The following is an 18,671-nucleotide window of genomic DNA, read 5'->3' on the forward strand; positions in this document are numbered from 1 at the left end:
GTTCTGAACGTCTTCAGACTGGCTTACACTACATTCCCATACACCCCATCAAGCAGTTCAGAGCCTGCTGCTGTGATGAGTGGATTTTTTTTTTATTTTTTCACTCATGGCCATGCCTAATCAAGCACATCTACCACCATTATCTCGACACAGACAGAAAATATCATCTTTGTCCTCTCTTTTGAAACACACACAATCATCATGTTTACGATTATTCATAAATGTAGGCACAAACAAAAATTACATGATAATAAGAGAAAAATACATTTTTTCCATGGTATCTTTACCTATTTGCTCAGGTTTCTTGTACTGGTTTGGATTATGCGATGCAGTGCGACTTGTAGAAAACTGCGAAAACTTTCGGGAACTGAATGAACATCTGGGACATGAGACTGACCTTCATTTCATGCTCTCATACCTCATCTGTCTATTCACCACCTGCTGCCGTGACGAGTGGATGTACGACTCTTTCGCTTGTGGCCATGCCTAAACATACAGTTACACCCATTTTCTCGACCCAAAAAGAAAACATCATCTTTCTCCTCCTTTGCAATACACACATAACCACCTTATTTATGATCGTAAATAAACACAGGCATAAACAAAAAGAGACATGAAAATAAAAGAAAAATAAATTTCTGTTTGGTATCGTTACCTATATGCTCAGGTTTGTTGCACTGTTTTGAATAATTTTACATATTCTTTGCCTTTTACAGGCATAACAGGAAAGTTTTCTGTGTCCTCGTGATGCTTTCATGGGTGGAAAGAACTTTCTTCCCTTCCTGCTATTCAGCTCATGCAAGGTGCAAATGGCTGGTCATCGCAATGCTGACTGTGTAAAGTGCTGGGAAACATCAAGCTGTACCGTTTTTCCTTACCCAGGCAGAAAATATCATACTTATCCACACTCACGACAGACTGACAGTAACATATATTGCGAAAATAACAAGGTAAAATGGTAAAGGTGAACGTGTTATCACGGAAAAAATACGTTTTCCCTCCTCTGTAAACGTTTTTATTTCTGCTTTGTCTCTCTATTCGTAATAATTAGACTTATTCGTAGTTTTGAAACTGCATTACGATTCTGTTTTTAGCCATGCACGTGGTGTGGGAGCAGCAATGCACGTGGTGTGGGAGCAGCAAGTTGTGACTTAACTCCCCTATTCCTAATCGGATCTGACCCTACTTTCATCCCAAGTGGGAGAGCCTAGCCTCGGGGGGATGGGCAATTTTCTCATTTAGGACTGAAAATTCAACCCTTTCACTCCCTTTTCCAAGCATGGGCACAACAATAACATAAAAAATTACCTGACACTTCTGTAAACATATTTTAAATCAAGAAGGTGAAAACTATTCATAGTATATATTTTTTTTCGAGCCAATCCTAACATATTACATACTGAAATCATCTGATATCATCATATCTCATCAATGCATTTCAGCACCATTCACATTGTTTTTGGGGGTAAAAAAATGATAATAACACATGCAATGTTGCAGTGCGGCAGCACCTCTCGGCGGCAGATATTGGTTGCCGATATTTCTGCAACTTTCGCGTTCCATTGCAAGCCACAGAATGGGTCTAGGAAGCTGTGATTTGCACTGTCATGTGCATCTGAACTTTCTCTTCAATATGGGAAGAAAAAAAAATCGAAACATCAGAAAATGACACTGGCATCGGCCATTGTCATATTTTCTACAAGTCACACTGCATTGAATGATCGAGAGCTGTACAACAAACCTGAGAAAATAGGTAAAGATACCAAGACAAAAATGTATTTTCACTTATTATCATGTCTTTTTTGTTTGTGCCTGTAATAATTCATAATCGTTAATAGGTGGTTGTGTGTGTTTTGCAAGAGAGGACAAAGATGATATTTTCTGCCTAGGTCGAGATAATGGGTGTAATTGTGCTTGTTTAGGCATGGCCAGGAGTGAAAAAATCGAAAATCCACTCATCACAGCAGCAGGCTCTGAACTGCTTGATGAGGTGTACGGGAGTGTAGTGTATGTCAGTCTGAAGACGTTCAGAACGTTCATTCACTTCCCCAAAATTTTCGCCTTTTTTCATAGGCCGTACTCAAACGATGCCTGCGGCCATTTATCGGCTAAACATCATTCGATGCCGGCGGCCATGGAGGGGTTAAAGTGTTAGTGAGGTGTTTTAGGTACTTTAGCTTTAGATGATGTCTTATATATGGAAAAGCATGAGAATTAGGGCTATATTGGTAAATAAATTAAATGCCTCTGTGTGTGGGCATTACAAAAGATTATGTTTGTTAAGGCTTATGAGAGTGTCAACGCCAACCCTAAACAGAATGTGAACCGATACTGTGATAATTCATATTTGTCAAAAGAAGGAGAACGGCAGTAACAAGAAAGTGTAAATGGACTATTCTCCTCACACTTACCAACCTTCTGACAACCCTCATATACCATTATAAGTCACCAACTCTTCCAGGCATCACTTAATACAATTAGAATCCACTACATACACCACCCACTCCACCACGACACGCCATATCAGCCCCCCCCCTTACACACACACACACACACACACACACACACGTATCATCACCCTGTATTACCTCCATCATACTCCACCACCACCCACACAAACATGTCCTGAGTTAAACATGCCAGCATGCTGAGAGACTATGAACCTGGTTGTGAAAGTAAGAAGTCTTCCAGGTTTTTGGCATTTAGAAAAAAAAATGAAATTTTGTCTGATCAGAGCTTCTGCTTTGAGGGTGAGGAAAGGAAAGAAGAGGCGGAATCGTGAAATATTAATGAAAGGACAATGGACATTAGGGTTAACTCGTGTGTGTGTGTGTGTGTGTGTGTGTGTGTGTGTGTGTGTGTGTGTGTGTGTGTGTGTGTGTGTGTGTGTGAGTGAGAGAGAGAGAGAGAGAGAGAGAGAGAGAGAGAGAGTTAATAATGGGACAATTTTAAGAAAGAAGAATTCGGAAAGTGAAAAAAAAAAAAAAAGGTGTGGTCGGACTGTAGGAATAATAGCTGCTAAACCGACAAAGAAGACAGGATGTAGAGGCGATGAAATATTCAGAACTGAGGTAGGACGTAAATGAAGAGTAGAAGGGAACAGATGGTAGCTTAAGAATCAGCAAATAGAGAGGGTAAACCGAGTATGAAATTACATACGAAGAACGAAATTCAACAGCCAAGAAAACATTGAATAAAGAAGAACCAAATGCAAAGACGGTAAATATTGCATAAGGCCTTGATACAGTTTCGCTAAAGCCTACTCTTAAGGGAGCGTAGCATGTCTCTGAAATTCCTTACCGAGTGACTGATATAAGCTTTCTTATAGAGGGATCCCTCACCTAAAGTTAAAAGGGTGTGAAAAGTAAGAGCTGATTTATTTTAAACAGAAAGATTTGCTGGAAGAATCGTAGTATGAGTCTGGATGAAACAATAAGTTTAGTGAAAGAAAGTACAGCCATAAGCGGAAACTGAAATGCTTCTTATCAGAAAGGGGAAGGAATGACCTGACGCCATATGCAAAGGAAACTCTTCGTTCTATGTAAATGCCCCATTATTCGAATAGTTTAATTAATGCTCTCTTGTGCTAAGGGAATATAAACTCTTCAGCTGAAAATCGAGAGCATAGGGGAACACCAGGGACGGAAGGAGCATAGTAGGAGAGGGAGGGAGGAGGGGGGGATAGAGAGAAATGGAGTGGTGAATGAGGAGGTGAGAGAAGGGGAAAGAGGAGTGAGAGATGTAGGAGGAAGGAAAAAAAAACAATGAACACAAAGGAAAAGAAGGAAGAATGAGGGAATTAAGAAGAATTTATGGGAAAAACATGATATGGAAGAGAAGAAGAATAAAATGACTGAACAGGACGGAGAGGGAAGAGTAGGATGGGAGAGATTGAGATGGAAGCGGGGGATAAGAAAGTTAATGGATACCGGAATAGGAAGGCGTGGGGATGGGGGAAAAAACAATGGCCAAAACAAGGAAATGGAAGAGATGAAGGTTAAGAAAGAGAATGGTGATAAAGCCGAAGGTAGGAAGAAGGAAAGAATAGCGAAGATAAGAGCGAAACGCAGTGAGAGAGAGAGAGAGAGAGAGAGAGAGAGAGAGAGAGAGAGGATGAGGAAGGAAGAAGAGGATGGAGAGAAAAATAAGAAAGGGGTGGAAATGAAAAGAGATTGGGGAAGAGAGTGATGAAAGACAGTAGAGAAGAGGAGGACAAGGGACAGAGAAACTGGGGAGGGAGGGGGGAGCAAGATGAGGAATGAAGGGTGATTTTGGAGAATATGGAGGGAGAGGCTGGGAAGCATGGAGAAGGGAGATGGGGAGAAAGGATGGACGGAAGGAAGGATGGGGAGTACGGCGGACGGGGTGAGAGAGAGAAGGAAATGAGAAGGAATGACGGGGTGGGTTGGGAAAGATAGGAGGGAGGAGAGTACGGCGACAGGAAGACAGGAGGCATTGTGGGAAGCGAGGGAGGGAGGGAGGGACGGGTAAGATGGGTGTCTCATTAGTATAACTAAAGACAAGTGGTCGTGTGTAGGAGAGGAAGAAAAACGAGATGGAGGGAAGGTACCAGAGGAAAGTGAAAAAGGAGAGAGGAAGACAAGAAGAAAGAAAGTGAATAGAAGAATGAAGATTTTTGAGAAGGACAACAGGGGTAAGAGAGAAAAGTGATATTAGAGGGAGGTGACAGAAGGAAAGAGGTTGGGAAACGTTTAGGAGAGAGATGGAATGAAGGGAAAATTACTGTAGAAGGAGAGAAGGGGAAGAAGTGTAACAGAATGAAGAGGAAGAAGAGATGCGGAAGAGGATAGGCAGGATGGGAAGAATAGAAGACTGTGGTAAAATGGGAGGGTAAAATGGGGAAGGAAAGAGTAATGGAATGAAGGAGGAGGGAGAGTGTATATAAATGAGGGAGAAGCGAATGCGCAGGACGTAGAGACAACAGGGTGAGAAACGAGTGTACAAAGAAATACAAATGAGTACAAAGAAAAAAAAACCTAATGGTCCTTTTGAGACTGCTTGTTACAAGATACGTTCTAACTAACGCATTTATTCCATCTGTCAAAGACAAAGATAGCAGAGCAAGAAAGCTCTGTCAGTCCATTAAACCCTCATCGGAAGCCGGCAGGAAGTCCTGAAAAGGAACACGACGTAGCATAGAAAAGCTGCCATGGAAGTTTCATAGGAAAGGATGAAAGGGAATAATTTACTAGCACATATAACTTGCAAGGGAAACATCAAATTAACTTGGGGAACATGTCGTTGTTGATCTAGGTTTACTGGTACACGCTTAATATGACTGCAAGTCATCTTAATTCATACATGTATTAGTGAACTTGCTTAGTTGGTGATTAGAAGACAAATACATATCCAGACTGTTTTTACCTGCAGCGATAGCTAGCACGTCAATGAGTGGCCAGCGTTCTTCTTAATTTTCGTCTGCCTCTGTTTCTGGCGGATTTGTTAAAAGGTGGCCTTTGGAGACATGAATGTGGTACCATATAAGGTAATTCGACATATAAGGTAACTCGACAGCGTTCTTCTTCTTCTTCTTCTTCTTCTGGCGGATTTGTTATATGGAGGCCTTCGGGGACATGAAAGTGGTACCATATAAGGCAATTCGACATGGAGAATGCAAACCTGCCATCAGCTGACACCTGAGGTGGCGCCATCTAGCGAGAACATTAATAAGAGTCCTTAATTTATGCAAACTATTTGAAACAAGAACCTCGCCGCAGGCCCCAAAGCAATTCTACTCTTCTTTAACCCGTCATGTCCCGACCACTTTCGCACCTCCAACACCCCCCAGTCCCGACCATTTTGGGAAAAATTTTTTTTTGGCTAAAACCTCCGCTTTTGGTAAGAAACATCGAAAATTCATAGAGAAATCGCTCACCTGAGGTTTAAAATACTCAATACAGGTAGGAGTACCTCCTTACCTTACAGGGTTTTCTATCAGGCTGGCTGCAAAGAAAACGAGTTCTATGGGAGGATAACTATTCCACACCACTCCTAAACGGTATTTATTTATTTATTTGGTACGAATTTATATGTAATATGAGAGTATATTCGTTTTCAAACAGTAATATAGGCATTATAAGCATTATTTCACTCACTAACTCATCACCATTCCTGACCTTCTTTTGCCACATTACCTGATCATCATTTCTGACTGTTTCTTCCTCTAATGCTATGTAAACTTTGTCCTCCACATTGTCATCGATTGGGGAATCACTCTGGCCCTGAATGTCTTTATTGGCCAGGTCACTGGTAACAGGTGAATTGCAGAGACAATGGCTTGCAGGGGGGGGGAGGTTATGCAGTGTAAGGCATTGTCCCTGCTTGGCATCTTGTAGAGGAATAGAGGAAGGTGTCCCGTGTATACTTACGAAAAATCACGCATGAAAATTGAAAAATTTGCAAATTAGGGACCTTGCAATTGCAAAACGTACCAGTACGTCGATGGGACTGGCAAATGCAAAATGTTGCAACGTACCCATATGTCGACGGGACGTCTCGAGTTAATGTTAGTACTGCATCACAGTTATCCACGTATGGAGGGTGCTTGTGTCATACATATATAGCTCTGTTGAAGAAAACGTTCTTAGCATTGAATGAGTAGAAACGCTTGCCAACGACGTTATGTCCTTTGCTTAACTGTGTTATAATTTGACCAGTCTGATGTGAAATACGTTTTGAGTCATACTAGTAGTACGGTATCATGTTGTTTGAAGATTTTGTATACTTGAATTGAATCCCGCTTTAGTCTGAATTAGTTAAGGTAAACAGATTCAACTTTTATACTCGTTCTTCTTATGTTTTATTTCTTAATTTTGGTATAATTTTTAACCTAGTTCACTTAGCTCTCTCAGATTTTTCCATAATTAATTTTTTATATTAATGTGAGCAGAACTGGATGCAATAATCCATGTGTGCACATAGTAAGGAGTTATGCAGGTTGAGGACGATATTCAAATGTAGGCTACTACCTATGAATCCAGTCAATGTACTGGATTTTTTAACAGCCTCTGAACACTGTTGGCTGCTGCTAAGTATTATTCAAGATTTGCTCTATCAAGTTGAACATTATTCATACTATGAACAACCCTTAATTTTTACTGCCAATGTTTTGCACCATACATTTATTAACATCCGCCTAGCGAGGTGATAATGTAATCACTTGCATCTGTGTGTTTGCCTGTGTGTCTGTGTGTGTGTCCTTGTGAGTATGTCTGGCTGTTATCAGATTATCTTAAAATAAAGAGGGCAAACTGTATCCAAACACTGTGAACTGTATCCCGAGCTATGTGGCTTGTTGGCTAACAATTTTTGCGAAGCTGTAAAGATATGCCTCTGATTGCCAGAGGATTACTAATTTTTTTTTTTTTTTTTTTTTTAAACTAGAAATGCAAAAAGAGAGTGAAATATGACAGGCAAAATTTTAAAACTGTTTTTTAGATTTTATTTTTGTTATCGCCTGCAACTGTATGTCTGCCTGTCTGTGTCTCTCTGTGTATGTCTGCTTTAAATTGATCGGATTTGGGTGAAGCTGCGATGCTACTATATGCCTCTAATTGCTAGAGGATTACTACTCTAGGTTTTTGGTGACGGCAGGTGATACGCATTCTTGGGCGAATGCTTTGGCCTCTATTAACACTAAAGTCCATTTGCCAATTTTGGGTCCAGTTAAACAGCTGATCAAGCTCTTTAAATTGCCTGCCTCTTTAACCCGTCTGTGCCTTGGGCCCCTGTGTGAAATACTGTGCAGGAAGGGTGCCAAGCATACCACGCTTCACCTATCAGCTCATAGTCGCGAAGTTCATAGGTCCCTACCAGAGAATGTCCCCTTTTATTTGCCTTTGAAAATAGGCCTACCTGCTTCAATCCTATATTCAGGACACCAAGGACAAATAGGTTACTGATGTTTCTGCCCTGCTACCTATTTCAGTATCACTGGCAAATTTAGAAATCTGACAAATAATCCTACATCGATGTTATTTCTGTTTATTAAGAAAAGATCAAACACTGAAAACGATGGCACTGTATTTGTAACGTCTGTACAGTCTGATTGTTTTCCACTTGTTGCAATTATTTGTTTTTGTCTAGGACGACAGTTTTCAATACACTTCGGCACAAACTCTGGCCTTTAACTTTCGAAGGTGTCCTTTTTGTGGAACTTTTTCAAAATCCTTGAGAAATGAGATACAGCATCAACAGATTTGGTATCGCCATACCTGTTTAGTATATCATAAACGCGTCCAATAGATCGTGAGACAAGTGCTTATTCTGAAAAGCATATTTAAAATCTTTGATGGGATTATTTGTTTCAAAGTGATTCACAAATTTGCCTCTGATAATAGTTTCCAGCATGGTACTAACACTAATATTAAATAAACTAGGTGATAGTTTTCTGGCTGTGCTTTGTCGTCCTTTTAAAATATTGGGGTTACATTTGCAGGTCTCCACTCATGTAGGACCTTACTGCTCTTTAGTGATAAAAAGTTCATTTAAAGGTTTCGATATTTCATTCTTAGGTTTTTAAAATGCATGGATTATTTTGCCTCATCCAAGTGCTTTATTCACCTTAAATTGGTTGATTGCAAGTCATACATCTCTCTTACCAACTGAAATATCGTTGGTCACGTTACCTTCACATATAGGAACTGGGGAAGCTGCAGGAGTCCTGCTTGTATTTTCTATTGTAATTACTGATGCAAAGAAAGTATTAAGAATTTCTGCTATCTTAATGTTATCATTAGTATGCTCTTCATTATATGTGATTAAGTGTCCAATTGTTGGAGTTATGTTTTAGTTTCTGATGAAGCTGAAAAATTCTTTGGGATATGATTTACTGATACTAGCAGTCTAAGCCTCAAGGTTTTTTTTTTTTTACTTTGCTTTATTGATATTTTTGTTTTCCATCGAAGAGCATTATATTTGTCAATATCGCTTTGATTCGTTGCTGTGATATAGTTTTTGAGTGCAAGTATTTTTGCTAAGAAACAATATATAATATCGAAGTTCCATGATCTGGGCTTAGAATCTTGACAAGCCTTTAGTTGCACATTGGAATACATAACATGGCTGCTCTGTTGAGAGTTTCTGTTAAAGATTTCCATGCATCACTGATATCCAACATTATATATATATATATATATATATATATATATATATATATATATATATATATATATATATTGTGGTACGTGGGGGCGCTTACCATCCACTCAATGGATATAGTGCTGTTGTCGGGTGTCTGCCCTTTCCTCTCCTCCATCCTTCTTTCCTTCCATCCTCTTCTGTCTCTCCTTCATTCTTTCCTCTTCCTTCTGCCTGTGGGTGACTCTACACTGAATGACAAGCCAAATGGTTTCCTGTACACCAGGAAACCAATTACTACGATGGGTGGTAACCATATAACCAAATTTTGGCGCCTGGTGGTTTAGTGAGTAATTATTGCGCTCCAATTGGATTGAGCCAATGAAGGTTTATATCCAAGGGATGGTTGGGGTTGATTGCTCATGCAGTGCCATTCATGGATGAGTGAGGCTGGTCACTCTCATCTTAAATGTCGGGACCAACTGCCTAGCCCCGGGCTTCTACGCTCCTCGTGGGGCAATGTAAGATTGGATGATGGATGGATGGAAAAGAATAAAAAAAATATATATTAAACAAATAGAAAACTATATATATATATATATATATATATATATATATATATATATATATATATATATATATATATATATATACTGTACAGTATACCTTGCGAGAGTTTATGTCCCAGATATTTTAGATTTAAAATCCAGGTGCCATCAGGTCTTGATGAAGAATAAAAACATAAGCTGCGTTCCTTGAGAGAGAGAGAGAGAGAGAGAGAGAGAGAGAGAGAGAGAGAGAGAGAGATGAATAGATAGACAGGCAGACAGGCACAGACAGACAGATCTGCACAGACAGAAAAGACATAAACAAATCGACGGGCAGAAAGACATATAGGTAGGTAGACAGTCAAACTGACAACGACAGACGGACGTGCACTGAAAGAAAGACAGGGAAACTGACAGACAGCCAGACAGGCAGATAAACAATGAGAGCCACACGTACAAAGATAGGCAGAAAACATTAAACAAAAAGAGGAATGGATAACTGTGATATACGTAGTCACCAACAGCAGTAACTGAGGCAATAATGTAAAAGTGAAAAAAAAGTAAGAAATATGATGAAAAAAATAAATAAATAAAAATGTCCGATTAAGATTGCCATGCATCAGATATCAATGTCAGAGTATGACGTATGACGGAGTTGCAACCCTTGTCAAATGCGTTTTCATACCGGTATATACTTCATCCATCCATTTCTATATTTTGTAAGTTATTTGTTTTTGTCAAGCTCTGCAGTTCTGATCGTCAGATTCCCGTACACACCCTTCATAAACTATCAGAACTACTGGGCACGGTGAGTGTGAAAATGAGCAGAACGTAGCTGTCATCTCGCAATGGTCGGTATGCCTGGCTGTGAAGTGACGCAATTTTAAGTCAATACATGGCTGCAGGATGCACTCGTGTATAATGAAGTAAGCATTGCTGATAGAGATACAAAAAAGGTGAATATATTCAAATTCTTCAGCCATGTAGATAAGAATGCATTATACTTACAGAGTACCGATTGCATTAGGTGAGAGTGCAGAGTATATTATCCATTCACCTTCGGCTTGGTATTCCACGCTTTCTCCTGCCTTCATACTTGGGTTGCCATACGTCCGGATTTTCCAGGACATGTCCTGAATTTGGGTGTCAACTTCTTCGTCCGGGAGAAATTTTAAAAATTCTCCGAAAGTCAGGAATTTCAGCTTCCATCACTTTCTCTCGAAAAATTTAATATACAAGTACTATTAAGCTCTGTAATGATGAGAGAGAGAGAGAGAGAGAGAGAGAGAGAGAGAGAGAGAGAGAGAGAGAGAGAGAGAGAGACTTTCGTTGTTTTCGTAAGCTGGTAAGTGTTGCCAACTTGGCTGGTTTAGTGTTAGCAGCCTTCTGAAATGTCCTGCCTTTTCCTCTTGTTCAGCCACGGTTATTTGTTTCATACTTAGTGCTGTTTAGCCACACAATATATGGTAATTGCACACAATTATTAGCTTAGTTTTCATTTTTTCACTGAAACATTTGTTATTCTTATGATCTTATCCTGCATCTAAGGCGTTGTTGCATTTTACAGTTATAATCTTGCCAATTCTGTACTTTGCCTGTTTTCCAATATATTGTATGAAGATTTAAGAAGGCGTTCCAATTGGATTGAGCCTGTGCAGGTTTATATCCAAGGGATGGTTGGGGTTTATTGCTCACGTCGGTGGTGGCGACCATCATCCACTCACTCGATGGAGTGCTGCCTACTTCTTCCCTAGCTTTTATCATTCTTTTTATGTGCCTGTCCTCCTCTCTTCCTATTTCTCCCATCTTTCCCGTCACATCTTATTGCTTTTCTTTCCTTTACAGGTGGCTTTACATTGAGTGACAAGCCAAATGGTTTCCTGTAAGCCAAGAAACCATTTACAACGCTGGGTGGTAACCATATAACCAAACCATACGTGCTCCCTACGTGTCAGCAAGTGGGTTGGTGGAGGGTCAGTGCCCCTCCTCGTAAAACAAATAACTCAAAGTCAAACGGCCACCCCTTACGGGATTATGGCGTCTGGCAATAGAGATAGATAGTAATGCCTCTCAAGGATGAGTGAAGCTGGTCACTCTCATCTTAAATATCAAGATGAAGGATCATGGATGGATGGATGCAGTACAGTAGCACTGATATATATATATATATATATATATATATATATATATATATATATATATATATATATATATATATATATATATATATATAGATATATATATATATATATATATATATATATATAGCCCGGGGCTAGGCAAGTTGGTCCTGACATTTAAGATGAGAGTGACCAGCCTCACTCATCCCTGAGTGGCATTACGTGAGCAATAAACCCCAACCACCCTTTGGATATATACCTTCATCGGCTCAATCCGATTGGAGCGCCTTAATTACCCACTAAACCACCAGGCGCCATAATTTGGTTATATGGTTACCACCCAGCGTAGTAAATGGTTTTCTGGTGTACAGGAAACCATTTGGCTTGTCACTCAGTGAAGAGTCACCCACAGGCAGAAGGAAGAGGAAAGAATGAAGGAAAGAGAGACTGATGGGGGAGTGTAAAGTCACCCGTAGGCAGAAGGACAAGGAAAGAATGAAGGAAATAAAGACAGAAGAGGATGGAAGGAAAGAACGATGGAGGAGAGGAAAGGGCAGACACCGAGAACAGCACTACATTATATATATATATATATATATATATATATATATATATATATATATATATATATATATATATATATATATATATATATATATGTGTGTGTGTGTGTGTGTGTGTGTGTGTGTGTGTATATATAAAGTAGCTTCATAAAGCCAAAAGCCCAAAGTTTGTCTGGAGGGAGGGGGAGCATGGCTTTCAGCGGAGGCGTACGGTATTTTGACTGTTCAGATATGGCAACCCTACTTCAGACTTACTCATATATTCTCTTTTCACTGCACCTTTCATATCCATTTTCTGTAAGTAGCCAAATTATCAAAGCACGCTTCCTTCTATCCTTATTCAGTGCTATTCTTACCTCACATTTTCAAGAACCTTCAAAATTGTTTTTCTGTCAAATTTACACCCAACACTGTAATATAAACACCGTATTGATTTGCCTTCATTAAGCTGACAACGTTTCACTCTATACAAGCTTTTTCAAGTCAATGAAAAATATTGCAAGTGGACACCTTATATATCCTACTTCTAGTGGCTGGAGGAGTTTAAGATGTGCGCGGCACTTCCTCCCGCCACCAAGAGGAAGATATGTAAGATGTCCACTTGGAATATTGTTCACTGACTTGAAAAAGCTTGAATAATGCGAATCGTTGTAAACTTAATAAGGGTTTGTCTTCAATACGGTGTTTATATTATATTCTGTCGGAGCTTTGCCATCACTTACACTCAACATTCTTGTTGATTTTAACGTCATCCCTGGGTCTCACACACATAACTTAATGTGGGTCTTGTCACAATTTCATTTAGTCCTTTTCCAGCCTCTGTAATCAGACATATTCCCTACCTTGGTCTTTTTAAGAACAACAATTCCTTCCTTGGCTAATTCGAAGTTTTTATTTCTTTGCACCTTCACTTCTTCTCATTCTTCCACCTTACCTCCTCCTCCTCCTCCTCCTCCTCCTCCTCCTTCTTCTTCCTCTTCTTCTTCTTTTTCCTATTTTCTGCCACTGCACGTGTATACAGAACATATTTTAGCTCTTCCACCAATTCCAGTATCTTTCCAGTCGTCATCAGAACATACCGTGAAGCGATTTTTCCTTCAACAGCCATTGTCGTACTTTTCTTTATGCTTTGATTCAGACCTCGGCGCTCACAGGCATTCAAAATATTCTAAACCAGTCTTCAAAGCTCCCACTCAATATCTGGAACTACACCTCATTTCTTGCATATGCCAATTATATTATTTCAATGTTCTTCATTATCACTTAGTTTTCTTATGCAAGGGCGAAGGAACAAAAGGTTAGAAGCCCACAAATTCTTCCCTCCAAGAAAAAAAAAAAAAGAACAATGTAAAAGAGAATCCAAGATCGGTTCATTTTGAGAAGCCTGGACACAGTGTGTTTAAAACACTGGAGGTCATAAGCAGTAGGAAATACAGACAAAGACAGTTCCAGAGTTGGCCTGTTGCATACATAAAGGACTAGGAGTAACAGTTAACTTACATTAGAGAGTTCGACAGAAAAAGGATGAGTGTTTGCTGCTAGATGGGTGCTATACGCCCACCAAAGTGTGGAGGGATGCAAACAAATAGTTCAAAGGAGCGGTGACCATTGAAGGAGCGTCAGAAAAAAGATAAAGATGCTACAGTGCGGGAAAATGAAGTTCAAGGAAGTCAGAAAGAGGAGGAGAGTTAATTAGACGAATTTTTTTTATTCCACCTTGTTGAAAAGAGTTGTATGTGGGAAGCCTCGCTAAACATGAGAGTTGTATTCTATACAGGAGCGAATAAAACCCCTTTTAAGGTCAACAACTGTAAAGAGGTAAAGAAGGCACGGAATCGGAGTTGCACAGCTAATCTCTTGAAAGCAGATTTTACAAGAGATATGGTATAACCTTTCAAATATAAATCCAAAGAGAATAAAATGTCAAGAGTGTTCAAAGATGATGTAGGACTGAGTTGGGTAGTGTTAAAAATATTGGGATATTCCTGTGGTACGTTTTGGTGGGTCGAAAGAGGTAAGAAAGTGGGTTTTTGATACATTAAAAACAACAGGATCACGTTTACCCCAGTCAGAGATATAGCCAAATCAGACATTATGTGTGCTATAGCTTCATCCCTTGTTTATTGAAGCACCTGTTAAGATGGTAGCACCAGAAAAGGATGGAAAGGCGAAGGGTGGAGTCATCAGCGTATGAGTGAATAGGGTTGGATGTATGGCTTGGAAAGTCATCGATGAAAAGAAGGACGAGAGCTGGTGATAGGACAAACCCTGAGGAACACCATTATTGATAGCCCTTGGAGAAGAACGGCGGCCGTCTACAAGAGCAGCTATAGAACGACCAGAAAGGAAGCTAGAGATGAAGGCACAGATAAAAGGATAGAAACAGTAAGAGGGCAATGTGGAAATTAAAGACTTATGCCTGACTCAATCAAAAGCCTTTGAGATAAGTGGTATGGTAAAGCTTTCACCAAAGTCCTGAAAGAAGAACGACTAGGAGCCTCAAAAGAAGGTGAGAAGATCGCCAGTGGACCGTCCCTGAGGAACCCATACTGACGATCGGAAAGAAAGTTATGATAGGGAAGATGCTTTAAATATATATATATATATATATATATATATATATATATATATATATATATATATATATATATATATATATATTTTAAGGACTAGATTTAAGAACTTAAGAAATACAGGATATTAAAACAATTCAAATATAGTTACAGGGCTGGAAATGGTCACCCTTCTTTGGGACAAGCTGAATGAGAGCAAGCTTCCAGCAAGAGGGAAAGGTACAAGTTGACAAACAAAGGCGAAAGAGTTTGCCCAGACAGGGTGCAAGAAACAAAAGTACAGTTGTTCAGGACAACAGGAGGGACCCCATCAGGCCCATATGACTTGTAAGTATTGAGGCCAATGATATCAGAAAACACATCGATTGAAGAAATTTTAATGTCAGCCATACATGAGTCAGCGGGAGGAAGTGATAGGGGAACAGCTCTGTAATCGTCTAAGGTGAAATTGGAGGAAAAAGTCTGAATAAGGAGTTCTCCTTTTTCAGTGAATGAAACAGCTACAGAGGGGAAAAGAGAAGGGAAGGATGATGAATCAAAGTTGTTAGAAAGGCTTTTGGCAACGTGCCAGAAGGAGCGAAAAGAATCTGAGTTGGAGAGTTCAGAGCATTTAGTACGAATGAAACTCTTTTTTAGGAGAGAGGACAGACTTAGTACCTTTTGAAGGCTCTCTCCTTGTTTTGGACAACATTAGAACAAGCGTGATTACACCAAGGTGTACTCTGGTTTCCTCAGCACTTTCTTTGACCTTTCATACACTGATACTGAAGCACTCACACAGATCTCAAATTTCTCATTACTTGAGTCATAAAAGTCTCTACAGCATTCTATCCTTCCACACCTTGCGAACATCATACCTTCCATAAATCTACACTGATTTTGATCAAATATGTTCTCATGATCCAAAAATACCAAAATATCTTGAATTGTATCTCACTTTCTTACTCTACTCTCTGCTTACTGTAAATATTCATTCCACAAATTCCCTTCCGTATTGCAAACCAACCGTCTAATTTCTGGTTAAATATCATAAAATCTGTCTTACCATACTAGCAATAACCATTACGTACATCTCTCATCATACTATTTTCGCGATTATTTCTTCCACACACTTCGGTCACCATTGACGCAAAAGAGGTAGTCACATCCTACTTCCAGTTCACCGGTGCAGCTCCATTAATTAAATCTTCAAGATGTCCATAAATGCAGGTTTTATCAATTTTACTTCCTTTTCTCTACTCTCTAGAACCAAGTCTTCACATTTTTATGCCACAGAGCGTTCCTAATTTTAGTATTATAATCCACCCTCCCATTTTTCAGTTATTAGCATGCATTGTTGTCTTCCATATTATGTAATCATTTTACGGCAGGCTACTCTTTCTTGACATTTCTGCTTTTCTCTCTCTCTCTCTCTCTCTCTCTCTCTTTTTAACAACAGAACCAACTCTTTTCTTCAGATACAGTATTAAGGTCATCCTGTAAGTTCCTTAACCTAAATAATTCTGACTTCTTTCTGTTCCTTGTATCTTTACATTTTTCAAAATTTCAGGATATACAGAATTCTACCTTTTCCCTCCGTAAATTAAGTATTTATATTAACCGTATAGCCAAATAGATAGATACATAGATATAGATAGATAGAGATAGATAGATAGATATAGATTGGCAGATAAGCAGATAAAACGACAGATATTCTCAGATTAAGCTTAATCCCAGCATTTATTAATACTGGTTTTCGTGCTCCTTTCTAGCCACCCACAACAGGTCCCCAACATGATGGCACATTGCTTCTCTTCTCCGTCAATCTACTCTTCATTGTTACCCTCATACTCCCATCTTCTCTCTCCCAGACTTACCGTAGATGGTGAGGGTGACTATTGAGGATTTGGTGGGTGAGATGTGGAAGTCCACCCTGCACTTGTAGGTGCCAGAGTCCGACCCTTCCGCTGGGTCTAAGGTCAGTCTGGTGCCGCGGGGGTCTGACCTAAGCCTGTCCTTAACTGAGCTGTCCACCCTCTCCTGCCGACCTTCTCCCTCCCGCACGTCCAGGCTGTGGCAGAGAAAATGGCGGGTGAGGCATGTGTGGGGAGAAGTTGGGAGATGAGGGAGATATGAAGAAACGACGGGAGGTGGGGGAAGGGTGAAGAGAAAAGGAGAGGTGAGGGAGGGCATGCTAAGAAAGCTGGAGGAGAGGAGTAATGCTGAGAGAAAACAGAATATGAGAGAGGGTGTGAGAAAACAAGAACATGAGGGATGGTGTGAAATTGAAATGGAAGGCGAGGGAGTATGTGAAAGGCAATGACTGAGGGGAGGTTTAAGGAGGAAGAGGTGCAAATATGCCCCAGAGTGGAAAGAAATGGACGAGAGAGCCATAGAGTGACACAGTTAAACAAAAACACAGAATACACAAACTTTACTAGCCATTAGGGGGTTTGAGTTAAATACTAATAAAAGAATGACTTATTTTCTAAATTTAGATGTTCTGAAAAGGCAACATGGGAGAGCACACACACACACACACACACACACACACACACACACACACACAGAATAAAACTAAATGCAAAATAAATTTTTAAACAGCACAGTTCTGACGGAAATAGCGTAAAGGAATGGTTAATATGTACAGTTCCGTTTTCTCGGACACTCATTGTCTGATCCAATGCAGTTGAATGAAATATCTATTGTACAAGAGCAGAAAATATATATAACTAATACAGTTTTAGTAAATTAGGTCCAGTAAAATTCTCTCTCTCTCTCTCTCTCTCTCTCTCTCTCTCTCTCTCTCTCTCTCTCTCTCTCTCTCTCTCTCTCTCTCTCTCCGTATCTGTCCAACTTCTCATTTATTTGCCATCTGTACCCATATTTCTCAAAGCACTTCATTATTGCTGCACCTTCAGCTTCTCGTAACCTTAAAGATCATGTAAGTGTGAGGGATTTGAGGGATGCTTTTTTTTTTTTTCTACCTAGCTGCCACCTTCGTTTCTTTAAAAAGTCCTATATTTAATTCAGTAGCTGTAACGTTGAAATAATGAATACTGGAGAAAGACTGCATAATAGTATATATCACCATCATCATCATTATCATCTTCATCAGCCGTTTGAGTATCCACAACAGGCCAGCCTATCCCGACCGAAGTCGGGACAATACAGCCAATGTATCTCTATCAAGTGGCTTAGGCTGTCTGGTAGAGATTGTATGTAGGGTGAGAAGTGCTTGTAAGTGTAAATGTAGTGTTGGAGTGGCTTTGGATGTGTGTATAGTCTGTGAACCAAGTGTAATCAGCCTGCACAAGCAGACTGGGTGGAAGCATACTTTATAGGAAGCGACACTGGTTCGACCATAGCACCCCTTGTGTCCGCCAATGCAGTACATGGCCGGGTGAACACTCCCAAAGTTTATTACCCTGGCAGGGTGCGAACCCTGGCTCACCCGTGTATGAAATGCACACTCTATCACTGTACCACAGTGTCTCCAATAGTGTGTATATATATATATATATATATATATATATATATATATATATATATATATATATATATATATATATATATTCTTCCGGGCAGGAAGACGCGATTCACGTTCGTTGGGTGTTTCCTGGTAATAGTACAGAGACACGAATCGAGTCCAAAAGCAGAAAAAGTTTTGCCAATAATTAAGATTTTGGCTGATTCGCATCAAATTTTGGTGCATCCTAGCAGGCCACTGTTGCATCCATAGTAAATACTTGGCAACCCTGTCGGCCCTGGCATGGGACAGTGCATATC

The 18,671-nt window shown here is 39.8% G+C and overlaps 1 protein-coding gene across 1 annotated transcript in view; it reads right to left on the minus strand.

Moving 5' to 3' along the window:
* LOC145414607 (synaptogenesis protein syg-2-like) overlaps nt 1–18,671 on the minus strand; it is a 629,376-nt gene that overhangs the window by 387,177 nt on the left and 223,528 nt on the right. Inside the window, exon 3 of the mRNA XM_080284134.1 lies at nt 16,760–16,953. Coding sequence (XP_080140260.1) covers nt 16,760–16,953 — 194 coding nt within the window. The remainder of the gene's footprint in view (nt 1–16,759; nt 16,954–18,671) is intronic.

Source organism: Coenobita brevimanus, chromosome 100 (assembly GCF_032717465.1).
Source record: "Coenobita brevimanus isolate Jiangsu-jjx chromosome 100, ASM3271746v2, whole genome shotgun sequence".
Lineage (NCBI taxonomy): Eukaryota > Metazoa > Arthropoda > Malacostraca > Decapoda > Coenobitidae > Coenobita > Coenobita brevimanus.